The sequence below is a fragment of the Anopheles darlingi genome, chromosome 2, assembly GCF_943734745.1.
Source record: "Anopheles darlingi chromosome 2, idAnoDarlMG_H_01, whole genome shotgun sequence".
NCBI lineage: Eukaryota > Metazoa > Arthropoda > Insecta > Diptera > Culicidae > Anopheles > Anopheles darlingi.
In genome coordinates this window covers 26,210,750-26,225,896 of record NC_064874.1, presented here as the reverse complement: position 1 = coordinate 26,225,896, position 15,147 = coordinate 26,210,750, and the positions used below count along the sequence as shown (strand labels likewise).

General features: G+C 49.1%; 1 protein-coding gene and 1 long non-coding RNA gene across 11 annotated transcripts in view; one reads left to right on the top strand and one right to left on the bottom strand.

Annotated features, from left to right (window-relative positions):
• LOC125947894 (TLD domain-containing protein 2) overlaps nucleotides 1–15,147 on the bottom strand; it is a 104,049-nt gene that overhangs the window by 35,146 nt on the left and 53,756 nt on the right. For 7 of the 10 annotated variants that reach the window (XM_049673408.1, XM_049673396.1, XM_049673395.1 and 4 more), the window contains exon 3: nucleotides 4,262–5,183. The exons of 1 other annotated variant lie outside the window; for it this stretch is intronic. In XM_049673408.1, coding sequence (XP_049529365.1) covers nucleotides 4,262–5,154 — 893 coding nt within the window. In that variant the 5' untranslated portion in view covers nucleotides 5,155–5,183. 2 more of the 10 variants (XM_049673403.1, XM_049673401.1) reach the window with 2 other exon arrangements.
• Nucleotides 10,694–13,334, top strand: LOC125948025 (uncharacterized). Its single transcript, XR_007468541.1, has 4 exons — nucleotides 10,694–10,816; nucleotides 11,041–11,173; nucleotides 13,023–13,119; nucleotides 13,200–13,334. It is a non-coding gene; the product is annotated as an uncharacterized LOC125948025 (long non-coding RNA).

Below are 15,147 nucleotides of genomic sequence, written 5' to 3'. Positions count from 1 at the left end.
ACGATCGAAACGGTACGGCATGATCGGTGATCGGACGATGGAGTCGAGGTCGAATACACAACATAAAACAGAAAACAAAAGGAGGGAATAGAAAAATAAAACAAGCAGAAAAGAAAAAAAAAGTTAATACAAAACATAACAAACAAACAAAACAAAAACACTAAAACGTAAAAAACTGTTTAATTTGTCTGGAAACGACGAACGGTTTAGAAAATCCAGCATCAAGTATACACTACTACAAAAGTGGCGTCCGAAGAGTGGTGTGGACTTGTTTTTCCGCACAAGTAAAGCATTGCCAAGCGTAAATGAGAAATGCGTAGCGAAAACAACCATTTGCACCACCGCGTCATTATCCATATCATTCAAATTGTGCCTTCACGTTATGCAATCCATCGCCATGGCCTCGGGCTTCTTGTTGTCTTTGCACCGACACGTCGGTGTCTCACCGTGAACGGGGCACACACCAGAACTTTAATCTCGTCCACTCCATCGATAAAACCCCCAACCCTAACCGGCAGCCCCGGGCGGAGCGATAAGCGATCCACGAAAACAATACACACAACAACAACAGCAACACAACATCCGAAATTCAATCAACCACGGGCGAAGCAAATCGGTGCCAGCCAATTACCATCTGCAGCTGCTCCGAATTCGAAGCCCGGTCGGCGATAAACATTCGTCGATTGAAAAACGATGACTTAACATGTTATAGTTGGAGCTTACGGAAACCCCGAGTCACGCCACACCGATATGGAACACCAACCCTTTACTGGGAGGGCCTCTGGGATTGGCCAAGAAACTAGCTGACCCAAGCGAACACACCCGAAAGCGCTTGACCCAATTTCGGGTAGAGGCGGGTTTCAGAATACTGATACTGGACACCCCCACGGAGTCTAAGGGCCCCTTCTCTGGGCTTTGTCTGTGCCTTACCAATAATGCTCCTTAAACTTCGATAGATGGCTTTTAATTTTCTTTGGTTTCTCCATGATCGACACCACCACCACCACCACCACGAGTCGACCTTTCTCACTAAACCATAAACCACCGACCACTACTAGATCACTGGCGCACGTGCACTATATCCGTTGGCACTTAACGCACTTGCACTCACGGTGCCAGCCGGTTCTACACTAGCACCACTGGTATGGGGTTGCTCTCAGTACAGTGCCTGGGTCTCTGTAATCAGTGTAACCGACGCCCACTATGGTCACTTCGGATGCTGGGTCTCCCCCCGCTTCGGTTCGGCGTGACCGTGGTAAACCGAACTGAACATGCACCAGAGCAGAAGCCACTATCGCGAGTCCACCGCCGGCACGTAATGCGTGTCATGCGAGAACACCTCCCGCGTGGACACAACTTGAACCGTAAATGGGCTTCGAGCGAAACGTTCGGCCGTTCGACGGATGGTACCACCTGAAACCTCGCACCGCACCGATAAGCTGATGAGCAGCGTTTGTTTATGATTGCAGGTTAAACACTTGGTGTTACACTAGAGCCACCGACCATCGATCGCCCCGGACATTATCGACACGGACGGAGCAGTTTCAGACTCTCTCCCAACCAGAAGCGACACAAATATTGATTCCCGCACTCTATCCGTCGGTGACAATGGAGTCGAGACAGTACCGCGCACGGCGCTTATCACAGTGCGACTGCGCAGTGTCGCCAGCGTGGAGAGATGGCGCGGCTTGGGAATGGGAATTATTTTTATGTTCCATTTATCGTTCCCGCTCCCGGGCGGGCGCGACAAGCGCAAATGCGAGCACGAGGAGCACGTGACCGAACCCCGAAGGTGATGGACGTCGAGATCCACGGATCGATCGACACACCCGTGCGCAATCAGGGTGTGTGTGTGTGCTCGCAGCCTGTGCGAACGGGTACACGCTGACTATCACCAACTTCGACCGGTTGTACCGGAACATGCGCATTCGATGATGCCATCGGTCTGCGCCCGCAGGAGTGGGTTGCCTGGATAATCCCTTTTTACAAGCGACTTCACTACCACGGCCGGCCCTCTAGACGCACGGGCATCTGGATTGTCTGAGCTACTCAGGAGCACAAAGTCCACTCCACTCCCCTCTGGTGGTTCTAGTTACTTTGCGCAGTTCCAACTGCTGGACAAGCTGGTCAAACATTTGCTAATGCTAAGTGAGGCAGCAGTACGTAACCTGTTGAAGGGCGCCGAATGGTAATACCTCCTGTTATCAGCACCAAAGAGGCGCTCCAAAAACAATGGGTAATTACATTATCCTTCTGTTACCAGACTGATTCCGACGACAGTATGTGACTCATTTCCTCATCGAAGCAGGCTAATCAATCATTACGCACATTACTCACGCTTTGACGAATCTGTTGGTCATCGTCGGGACTACTGTAAGCTTAGATAATGCCGTGCAACTCGCAAAGATCCCACTATCTCTCATACTAGCCGAATCATCGATGGTTACATGATTGAATTGAATTAGCGCAGTCCAACTTTAGTCCAACAGGGTAACCAATCAAGTACCGAGCTTGGTGGTAATCGGGGAGATGAATGTAATCAGGCATTTACTGTCCGATAAGCCCCGTACAAAAATGGAACACAAAATGCAACACAGCGTAACCTGGCACCTGGCACCATTGGGTGGGCTCGATTTCTGGCAAAATCCAAATTGTTGCATCATCCCAAGCGAATCGTAACGTAGTCCTACAGAGAAGTGCCTCAGGCAGCCTGAGCAGGTCGTCCCAGACAGTGTGACGTACCAGCGGAGAAGAGTGAAGCCGATGGCGATGGATGGCATATCAGCTCGCGAACAAACAGAAAGCCCGCGTGCCCTTTTCACCATTTAGATAGGCGCATCTAGTGAACCGATGGACGTTAAATCAATCAAAAGTTATCGGTTCGGTATCAACATCTAGTGTCTTTTGGTTTGCAGATTGAAGAAGTGGCGCTGATAAGAACACATATTCATGTAATCACAGCTGAGACTGCTGGACAACTCATGCACCCGTATGTTCATCCTTCGCGTATCCAGCATCAACAACATCCGAGTACGAGCCACCCCACTCCTTTTGCATCACCTCGGTTAGAACTTGGCCCGAGGTTCTGCGTATTGCATCATCACAAAGCCGTAGCCGCTGAGGCCGCTCCATACGGATCCGATGATCTCATGCGTGTCCCAGATGCCAAACGCACCTGTTTACCTACTCGCCTGTCAGTAGTCACGTAGTCACGCCAAGCCTCATCTCTTGAAAATAGCCTTCAAACGCAATGACGCGTTTCTAGCAGCGTTAGCGTTATTGTCACGGAAAAGGAAGTGAGTGCACTGAACTCAAACCACGATGCGTCCGATGGACTGGAATCTCAAACGGCAAACGGTGGCGACCCCTTGTCTGATGGCCAGTGTGAGACGACCAAATACAGAACTACCTATTGCCGTATTCAATTGGAACCAATCATAGGCGCTTGGTGTCATAGCAACTGGGGGATTGACGTGAGGGCTACGTGATTTCTGAACCGTCCACACCTGACACGCCAATAGCGCAGTGCTTTAGGTTTTTGTTTTTTTCTTTTGTGAAAAGTATATTCACTTCCTGATTTCATATTACAAGCTGCAAAACATCTGGTTGCGGAGGGCACAACCGACGCTCACACGGACCTGTGCACATTGAGACCTTGCTTCAGATAACGGTGGCGACAGAGCGTTGCATAATTACAGCTGGCTCAAGATGAAAGGTATCGGCCGGGACGAAATAGGTCAGGGTCTGATTGATGTGGCCTATGGAGAAGGCGAACGAGAGGCGTGTTTGAAAAATGTCATTTACAACACTATAATCTTGCCAGACCCCACCGGTACGATGTGGCGCGTCTACACCACGAGCTTACTACCGTAGACTTAGTGGAACGTTTACCTCACGGCGGTGTAAGCTCCGATGACGGCAAGCAAATATTGAAGTTGTCATCGTGAAGCACTATAAGCCCACGACGTGGAAAGTGAACAACGAACACTGTATTGCCATTTGTCACCCACAACGACCTACTGTTAATAATCGTAAGGTAATGCACGGCGCTATAACATTGGCGCTGTTCACCGACTTGTTCTCGACTGTACCGATATCCTTTACTTTGCCGTACAGAACGCAGGTGTTTGACGCTAGACGTAAGGGTGAGTGGCCGACAGAAGGTTAGGTACAGTGATCAGACAAGCAGACAGCTTCCAGACAAGCAAAACAAAACACACAACAGTCCTCCGATGCGACCCGAGGTCTGGCCGATAGTCACCTTTGCTTCAGGTTGTCCGGAACAAAGATGTTCCACCACGAGTGACGTTTCTCACGTCCATACTTCCCACCACCGTACGCGGTCGAGTCGATGCCATTGGCGGACCCGAAGCTACTGAAACTACCGGCACCGGCGGGTGACGATTCCTGTGGTGCACTGCCCTCGGCACCATCCAGCGTTGCGGCCATCATACCCTTGCGACGGCGTCGCTCAAGTTTCGTCTGCCAGGAGGAGGATCGGCGTCGTTTCTTGTCGTAACCACCGCTCCCAGGGCCAGCGGTTCCGTACGGATCCTGGTATCCGTTCGAGCCATCACCGCTTGGTGGTAGCATCGAGGGTGACGGGGCCATCGCGAACTGGTCCGTGTTCGGTGCATCGTTCTCGATGTCCGATTCACTCGTCTTGATGTACTTTTCCGGGATTGTGCTGATCGTATGGCCATTGTGGTGATGATGGTGATGGCTGCCGGTAGGCGAACCGATTCCCGTCGCCAGTGACGAGGTGGACGAGGATCGGGAATCCCGGCGACCGAGAAACACGTCCGCTATCGAGCTACGCCGTTTGTTGCTTTTGTCTGTGCCGGAACTGGGCGAACCGCGGGAACCACCTCCAAGGAGCGCAAAGCCGAGCGAGCTGCGGCGCGGTGGCTTCGTGGCGAGGCCATTCTTGATGTTCAAACTACTGCTACTGTGGATGGCACTGGGTTCGGGGCCGATCGAGCGGCCACTGGACGCCCTCAGACCGTGCAGCAGCACCGTATCGCTGCTGACCGAGGTGGTCGTCGTTGTCGAGAGACTAGATTCTTCATCCAGCGACACGAGCGTCGGTATTGAGCCGGTGCTGATGTCCTTCCGCGAGCGGTACTTGCCCGGTGCGGACAGTATACTGGTCATGTTTGCCTGCTAGGGGGGGGGTGATGTTGCTGGATGAAGAGGATCAAGAGGGAGAAGAAAAAAAAGACAATTCCGTTGATGCTGAGGATCCCTTTTGAATGTTGGGCTATGTGACTTTGCGGTCCTCGACCTCGGGCCGATCGCGCGCATAGAAGTATTCTGTTTTGGGCTGTAATATGATTCTGCGTGTATTACCATCGTTAAGCATACTGCAAGTGACCGATATCTAGGTACGGGCATATTCGATTGTGCTCTGTGGTTTCTACTCCCACATTCAAGTGTCTCCCGTATTATCGTATCGGTCGCTGAAGTACTGAACTTCAAGTTGGTCACGTTTTGTAGCGATAAGGCGGACTCGTGTGCTACTCATGGCTTCAATGGCTACTCGAAACCACTAACCGTGGTAACCGGTGGCACATCGCAGAAAGAGAGAGAGAGAGAGAGAGAGAGAGAGTGAGTGAGAGAGTGAGGGTGTATGCCTTAAACTTGACAATGAAAACAATCCACATCAATCTGGGTGTGTCACGCTTCTGAAGGTGCGATCACGATCACACACACACGCGCGCATACCCTCACACCACAAGCTTTAGTGAGGGGATTAATGTGAGATAGGATTGATTTATCTTCTGCACGTGGGTGAACGCTAAAAATCGAAATCGTTGTACGTGCCGCGCTTGGATTGGACGTGGTTCCGGCACGCTGGCAGTTCATTTTATAACCCGCACCAAATGGGTAACCATTTAACTCCCGGGCCCTTTGCCCGTGCTTGCGACCGTACAGTAATCGCGATTTTTGCACGAACCCTCGGAGGCCCTCGGATTATTGCAAAAAGGCGGCAACATCTACGCGATAGATGTCTAGAAGCCTCAAGAGTCATGAAGTAAGTTCTAGCAAAAACCGGGAACTCGAAGGCTCTGAATGTTTTATGTTACAAATCACATAAAAGACTCGTTATATCTTCACTTCCTTCTTAGGGAATCAACCAAACAACACAGATTCACAGATTCAGGATGTTCAATCGGTGGCCCCACAATGAAGTGACCGGTGTGTGTGTGCAGAGCAAAACATTGATACACCCAACAGTAGCGCATTTGTAACACGCGAACGGTCACAGCATCCACTTGAATTCAACATAATGGTGTTGCACTGGCTTGTAACCATCCGGCACATTCGTCGGATCTTCACCCCTCCCTGGGTTTCTCATAGAACGATTTGTAATTGAAAACCACAAATTTCCTCCGTCTCGCCACCGGTACGATAAGCTTCCTCAGTGCTTCGGTATGGTTACTGTTGAATGGCTGCACGCTGCACCGTTCTTTGGCCCCGGTCGTCGCCGTTCCGTTGACCGATGCCAATTAGCCGTTCGCTGTGCCACATATCATACGGGGCCACATCTGAGGGGGCCGCACGGAAAAGGCGGAAAAATGATGGAAAAATTCAATTGAATTCCATTCCAATTGCGGCCACGAGCGCGAACGCGAAGTATTGCAGTGTATCAACAGAAAGTGCGCCCTGATTGCGGCGCACCATACCGATGGAAATTGGACGCGTTTCGTGCGGATTTGGAGGCGCGGTTCAACGAGAACAGAGCAGCAGCAGCGTTGTTGGTTGCTTCCCGTATCGCGAACGATTGAAAGAGCTGCCATTGTATCGACTGCTTCATCAGTTGGAATCATTTTTTGGGGGCCCAATCAATCGTATCAGGCATGCCAATTAAGCTCAAATGACCGAAACCTCGATGACCTAGAGGGGCTGTTGATGCGGGATTTGTAGAAAGAACTCAAAGTGTAATCCCAGTACATGTTGCTGATCTGCTACGAGTACACATATGCTGTTGTGTATGTAATTCACATTTCGATATTTGTATAGCTTTGTATTCATTCTCGCTGTCGAGTACTGCTTCTTCGCAACTATGCCTATTGTAGAGAATATCAAGAGCCTTATGAGAAACAGAACCGAACGGGTGGCAGCAGCTGCCTTTTTGCATCTCAAAACCATTCTCCCCTGACCATGGAAATAACCCAACAGTCCGTCTGCCCGTGCTATACGAAAGCACCCCAATCAAGGATCTCTATCTGCCCATTACGTAGCGCTGTTTTCCCTTCTATCATTCCAATTTCCGGGGTACAATTAACTGAATCGACCGCAAAGGCTACCGCAAGCGTCATCACCGGTATTTTTGTCGTCGTTCTACCACTCGACCGGGCCCGAGAGATCTACCTCGTCTCACTTCCTCGTTAGCTCAATTATCCTAGTAGGCACTGTCCCGGCTATAATACTTTGCACGCAATTTACGGCCAAGTGTCTTCCGTTCTCGTTGGTATATCGAACGCGTTCTCTGCTGCAATATTCGAGGAGAACGTTGGCGACGGTTCGTTCAATTTATGATCCCCCCCCCCCCCCCCCCGCCTTCTGTTGATCGCGATGGCGCAACAACAAAGTGCTCGACTACCAGGCAAGATGAACGCGAGATGAGTAAACAATCGATCACGATACGGTTATGAGCGGATGGGGAAACACACTAATTGATCAATTGGTCATCAAGTGCTGGACTGCTGTGGAAACACTGTACGCTGTTGTATGGTGATCGTGCTCTCTATCGGGAAAGGAACCACGGAGCAAGTCAGCCAGTCCGTCTAAAATGATAATTTGAGGTATATTATCATAAAACTGTTGCTGGTGGTACCACACAAAGTTCACTTTCCCAACAACCATCGATACCGTTCATACCGGCGATAGCCAATCGTAAATGACGGACTTTTATTAGATTGCAATTTGCTGCAGCCGCCATCGCGGTTATGGTTCGTAAATTTGCACCCTGGCCGGTCCATTTAAGGCGGAAAATGAAAACGATTTTCCGGTCAACCGCAATAGACGAGCTCTTTCATAGTCGGTTTCGTTTCAGCTGCTAGTGCGGTGGATGAAAAGAGCCGCGAACACGCGCGCGATTGATTTTATTGCGCACTAGCGCCATTAACGATCGGCATTTGTAACGGATTCAAAATGGCAAAATGGCGAATAATTATAAGCCATCACACCTACTGGACCGGAGGTACTGTACTAGCGGGCAATAACTGTCCCACTGTAGGTTGTGGAATTATGCAAATCGAGCGATTAGGTGCTACGCATTTGGTAAAGCTCAACAACGAGTACGCATTCTAAAATCGGTCATTCTGATTCGTAAAACGATTAATTGAATGGACCGACATGACTCGAAGCTGCTTCCGACATTAGTAGACTTAATTGGAAATGATGTCGACTGATCGGTATCCAATCATGACTTGGCTTTCCTTTGGCTTGATCTTCCACACCCTCCAAAAACGGGTGATGGCGCTCATCGATTGCCACGGCGAAGAGTAGCACCAGCTGGTGGGCAAAAGCGCCAAACCAAACACTCCAGAGACTCATCGCGTGCACACTTGGGATAAGTGTGGTGGCGGCCGCCACACAATAGCCGATGGTGCTGTGTTTGTTATGCGCACCCGAAGTGGCGAAGTGTTTCGATGCGAAAAGAAAATATGAAAATTACGAAATGGCGGCATAAATTGTGTAAGTAACTGATTAATCTAAGGCCAGCCGCTGCGGCTGGCCAACGTTGACGTCGGCCACCGTCGACTCGGTGTCGGCTTGCGGAGTTTGATTTTCCGTTCGATTCCGTTGCATCACACTATGGTGGTGGCCGCGGCCGCGTCTTATTGCGCGATGGTCTTATGCAGGGTTGCAGCAGCTGTACCTGTGTGCTACTCTACTGCCGGGCGTACTAAACCCGGCTGCAAAAATACATTCCGCGACTACGAGCATCATCATCAACATCATAATCGGTGTCAGTTGGTTGTATGCTTTCGAATAGCAGAAAAGGGAGAGCGCACATGCCACCTGTGCGTGTGTGTGTGTGTTTTGGGATAAAATGATACATTAACACCCCTCGACGACTGACCATCCGACGTTGATAGATGGTTACTGATTAATGGAGGCCAAGTGGCGCGTATTTGTGGTCAGCTGATGATGACAAGTGATGACATTGTGTGTATCAAAGCAATAGGGACAAGTAGAAAGGATGCTCCGTCCTCCAAAAGACGCGGAAGAAGTACACACACACACACACACACTTGTCTTGTCAATGGTCTAATCATCCATTACAGCAGCCATCATTGGCCGCATTTACTGTCAGCAAGCAAATCAAATCGATTGTGAAAGGAGGTCTAGGCTAGTGAAGAGAGTCATCACGCAACGTAATGATGCCCCCCAGGCCACAGCCTTTGTCGGGTGTAAAAGGACTGGATGATGCCCACTTGGCCTATTTATGAGACGGAAATTTCTCGTGAAGGCGCTAACAACGTTAACTTAAAAGAGCCTCGCATCATTCTACAGGGCGCAACAAAGTGTTGATTCGCTCATCATTCTGCATTCCGAATCATTTGTCTGCTGTCTTCCGTCTCGTCTCAGCAGCATCGTAAATGAGGTGCATCGGAGGCGCGAAAAGAGACTAAAAATAAATTTGCTTCTGTATTGAGACTTTTGATACCATTTTACAAACTGGCTCGTGAACTGCCTCTGTTACTGCAACACCTGTTGTTGGTGGTTCTACTACAGCGAAACATCGGACACCAATCGATCACTCGAGGACGACACTTTAGCTTTCGCCGAAGAGACCAGCACGCACGAGGCACGCTGACTTCTGCTTTTTTCTGCATCCCCCTTCCCAACAAAAGCATTTGTTTTCACATTTCCATTTCACTTTCCTCCCCAGCAAACTCCCAATCGTACGACAGACCCTAGCAAAGGCCAATGAAATGGCCGTTAAGCTGTTGCGCGGCCGACGCGCGGTTTAACGACGACGCCATAAGCCGGTATCACCATCTCCCCGCACCCATCGTAGACGAGACCGTAGGCACCGACAGCGGCCGTTTGGCCAGCGGCCAGGAATTACAGTGCATATGCAGGACGAGCTGATGGGGATGGTGGTGATGGCGGGAGTGGGTTGCATTTCACCGGGCGTGTTTTTTTTTTGCAAACGGTGTGCATTCACACCACACCAACTCGCAGCCGAGTGAAACTATTTTGGGTGAAGTGAAGAGCTATCGAGCTGCGGTTTTTTATCATACAGACACAAACACACGCTCCCTGCATAGTGGTTAATTGGTTGTCTAAAATGGGCTAACAACGGTCGTCCTGTGAAAGGATTACAGTAATTAGAAGAAGCAGAAACGTATTTCCATTTATCAATAGAACTAGTTTTACCCTTTGAAGTTAGACGTTGTGCAATTAATTGACTATACAGATTTTTTTTGTCGCAAACATATGCCTAACAACAATGCGTTACAATGTATGCTAACGTCGCTTTGACGATTATCAAGAGGCACACACAGGCATGGAGGAACAATAACCGAAACAAAATGCGACAAATGAATTGCGACGTTGGTCAGCAAAATCGTCGTCCTAACATTAAACATAAACATCCGGGGGATCATGATGTGATCGCATAAACAATCATGCGAAAGAGGGAACAGACTTTCAACATGCGGCAGTGTTGGTACAGAGTTCATCGAAGCTGGAGTTTTAGTTCTGATTAGAGAGCGAGTGGTGCTGTGTCATTTAACAGTGACAAATTTGAACACTTCTTTTGGTTACTTGAGACAAAAATGTTAAATCATAGCAAGAGGTGCGTGCAATTATTATAAGTGAATGAACCGCGTGTTTAAGAGTCTATTTTGTTGAATGATCAATCGCTGGATGTGCTGTTTAAAGACTATAAAATGTTCCTTCTGAAAGCTGAATTAGGCGCCTTGAATAGTGACTAGTCGAGTTGTAAATGCAAAATTAACTAACAAATCCTCATATTTTGGCCATTTATTTTCTGATTTCCCACAATTCGTGCTGATGAAGTGCTCGTGATATTCGTCGCGAAAGAAGCCACGATACGCTTGCTACCCAACACCAGCTGCCCCAGAGGCACCAACAGCTGCAACAGTGGGTGTGATCAATGCACCCGATTATGTTTGCTTTCGCTTCGCAAAAGGTATGTGACTCACGTGTTGTTTGTTGACAGTGAACAGTATTGCGTCGTCTTTCTCGGCCACGAGAAGGAAGGTGTATGGATGTAATCGTCGAAAGGTTTAGATAAAGACTCTTGATAATTGATAATTTAAGAAGATCCAAGATCGTTGCCCCTTTTCTCAATACCCACTCTCGGTGGTTTTGGATTACAGTCTCTTACCGATCGGTCTGCGTTGGATAGAGATCGACAAAATTCAATTGCCAGTTTAATTGCCAGACAACATTTTACACCGTACTTGGTACAGTTAAAACTGAGCGCTTTTACGATATGCTTCATTCTGTATTCCAAAAAGTTATGTAACATGGTCCCATTACTTTTGCTCAAAATTTACGGCCAATAAAAATGTCCAAACATACATAAAAACTTTGTGTTACGTGCAACGACGTGACTGACAGGAGAGATTGCTGAAGGGTGCTGCACTGTGCACTTGGCGCAGAGCTAGAGAGCGTGTGCTTGAGAGCAATCGTGAAACATGGAACGCACATGAACGTGTACCCGAATTCGAACGCAAAAAAAAGATCGCCAACCGCCAAGCACTAGGCTCATCAGCACGAAATGAAGTACAGTCGACGAGAGCCCCTTCTAAATACTTCTTCAGCGACCCTGAGACAAGGGATGAGGCCAATGGTGAGCCGGAATTAATGTTCGACCATCGTCGCCGATGGATCCATTTACGATCCAACAAACGCAAAAAAAAACAGTATCCCGTTAAGCAGAAGGTTACAGCATTCGCGAAATATGCTTTCGAGCGCTGCTCAAGGCTACTTCGGTTTGGAAGGGCGGGGGGGGGGGGGGGATCGAAGAACGGTCAGCCTCGTTAGATGCCTGTTTGTTGCCCTGCATTGCGAACCATCACAATCCGCGGCCACCATAAGGTCAGCCTCAGAGGAAGCTGTGAAGGTATCGTACGAAGAGCTGGGAGCAGGAGTGACGGTGACCGCCATTTTCGTAGCGTCCAGTTGTCAGAATATCCGTGGCCATGGCTTCGCAAGTCGCCGTCGCCGCCGCCGTCGTCGTCAGCTGTTTGGAATGTCTGCGTCGGTGTGGCCTAGTGTAGCCGGCCTAAGGCAGCGCGAATGGTGCAATGGAGGCACCACATGGCACCTGTCATTCGTGTCCTGGCGTAGCGTGTGCCGCGTGAGAACCCTCCGCTAGCATAGCAGAGAAGGAGGCCGCACAGCAGGGGAAGGTGCCGTGCCGTTCGACTTTAATTGCCAACTAACTAACCAGCACCTCAATCGAGGACACACGGCACGTGGGATGTGTAGCGGTTTGTGGACCAGTGGAACGACTCGTACCAAGTGTGCTCCTATCACTGGCCACCTTGTGGTTATCGTACTCGGGCGTGAGAGGAGCTTTAGGAGGCCAGCTGGGCCCAAGTTCAAAGGCGGTATTACGATGGCGAAATGACGGTACGCCATCCGGTGGGCTGCTAATTAAACAAACCGAACCACTCCCTCGCAAGTGCTGGGAAACGATCGGTCTCCTGGGAGAAGTGTCATCTCGCCGGTTTCCTGCCAGCAGCTTCACAGAGGGTTTAGGTTTACGAATGTGGCTGTTGTGTCAACAATAATATTAACACCTCAAGCAGGGGCAACAAACTTATTTTTAGATTTTGTCTGGGATTTGGCACTGTAGTACTAGGCATTAGACAATAGATGTTAATTGGTTAATTTGTCATTAGCTAATTATCCGCAAAGCTTATTGCGGATCAAATGAAATTATCAATTAATAGAGCGCGCCTCAAAAATGCCTCCGCACGGATGGCCATAAGTATGGATTGCACTTTAAATTTCGATCCATTTTGCAGGTCCTTTTAACAGAACTGTCTACTCAAGCAGCGGTCCAAGTAATCACTGATTGAATTCCACAAAAAAAAACGCCGTTCGCCAACAGATCAACCGACGGTAGGATTTTCCCATTAATCTAACATATCTTATCTGTTTTCACACTTGTTTTACGAACCGCTTGCTCGTTTTTATTGCAGATCATTCACTGTGGAACAATTGCTCCGGCACAATAACGACCAGATCGAGCGAGCTAACGTGACACGGATGTCGATGCGTTTAAGAATGCGTCGCCGTGGTTGGCGGCACTCAGAACAACTTGCAGCGGGTCACAGTGTAGCCAAGGACAGCAAGAAACTACTATCTACGGTCGAATCAATAGTCGTCTCGCAGGTCGGCTGCTTGTACAGCGAGTTCTAGTAGCGAGTCTGTTTCTACTGCTCAATCCGGAGCAGAAAGATACTATAGTAGTGGTAGCGACAATCGCCTTACTGCTGGCAACCGTGACAACTGCAGCAGAACCGCGTACACACACCACCACCACCGTCCATCCAGTGTCCCAAAGCCCTCCCACCCTTCTGGTCACATGCATTCCATTGACGAATAGGCGTGTTAACCCGCGAGTGTACTTTTTTTTCTAGTTCGCGGCAAACCGCACCAAACCGAAGATGTGATTCAGCGCGATATACGGTGGGAAAGTAAATAAAACGCCGGTGGTCCGGTATGGATCTGGACAGAGGACTGGACGACGAGGAGGTTGAAGCGTTTGCTTCACTCATTACCGGTATTATTGGCATGGTGCTATTTACGATTCAATTCTCCAAGCCTCATTGCACATAAACTATGAAACGAGCTAGGGTGATGCAGTTAGAACTTTTTTGTTTGTTGTAAACAATTTCACTTGCATTTTTCTCTCTTTCTAGTCGGTGCTTCTTCACTCAAGTCATTTTGGTTGATATTACTCGAAAACCTGCATCCCTAACGCACCGGAGCCAACCGAAACAAACATGGTCCGAAGCTTACTTCGATCGAAATGGAAAGAATGCGTTGGAAACGAATCTCGCCCCTTTGCATGGAACCATGGTTTGCGCCACTTCCTGTCTAGCAAATAACGGACGATAGATTTATGCAAAACCGACCGATCGCTGGTCGATAATGTGCTTCGACTACTTTGCCGAGTGCTACGACTACCGGCAGAAACGTGCGCACGGAGTCACAAAACCGAAAGGGGCAACGGTGACATTTAGACTTCTCCATCCACTAGAGCAGCAGAAGCAGTGGCAATCGTCGAGAGGGCAATGTCGTGGCTACCGTGCAGAAAAACCCGTTATGCTTAGGCCCCCCAGGCCTCAACGATGAATCGAAAAAACCGTTTCCTCCATCGCCTTATTAGGGGATCCGTGCGGTGGATTGGCAAAAAAACCAAACAACCAATCGCTTCGCGGTGGAGAAGTGGACGAGCGTTGGGTTAGCCATTGTCTGGCCGCATGTGCGCATGCACTAGCACCATATACTAGATGCCGAACAGAAGTTGCACGAATTTGTTCAACGTAGTTCAGGGACTGTAATAGAGTAGTAGTAGGGTATGCGACCACACGCGATCATTGATCCCTTCCAGATTGACGCCAAAAGCCATTGCGAGGAGGATAGACATCTTCTTTGTTAAGTCGTCTCGTCGCCTTGTCGACAGCCCCCGGATCTGATTGAGAGGTTACGGACGATGTCCCTCATGGCGACGAGACAGTCTACCTTTAACGGTACCACACACCCACTCTGGGTTTCCCAGCAGAGGATACTGTTCGGTCGCACCCTCTCGCACTAGACGCACCCTCGCTAGTAAGCATTAACCGATAATTTACGATCGCCTCACCTTACACACGCTGCTCAATGGTATATTAAACTACGGAGGTACCATTGAAGGATATTCAAGGTTGGGTTTTAAGTGAATTTTAAGCGCTTATTGAGCCATAACACGCTAACTATGGGGCCGCCATGATCATGCCACGATCGTGGCTTGTGGGAAGAAACTCGTTTCTGCGTGGCGTCGCTTCACCAATGTCGGCGTTGGTCGCGCTCGATCGTTTAAAAGTACAATGAAAGCCAATGCAAAACATTGCGATTACAACAGGGCAGACCAGGTAGTAGTAG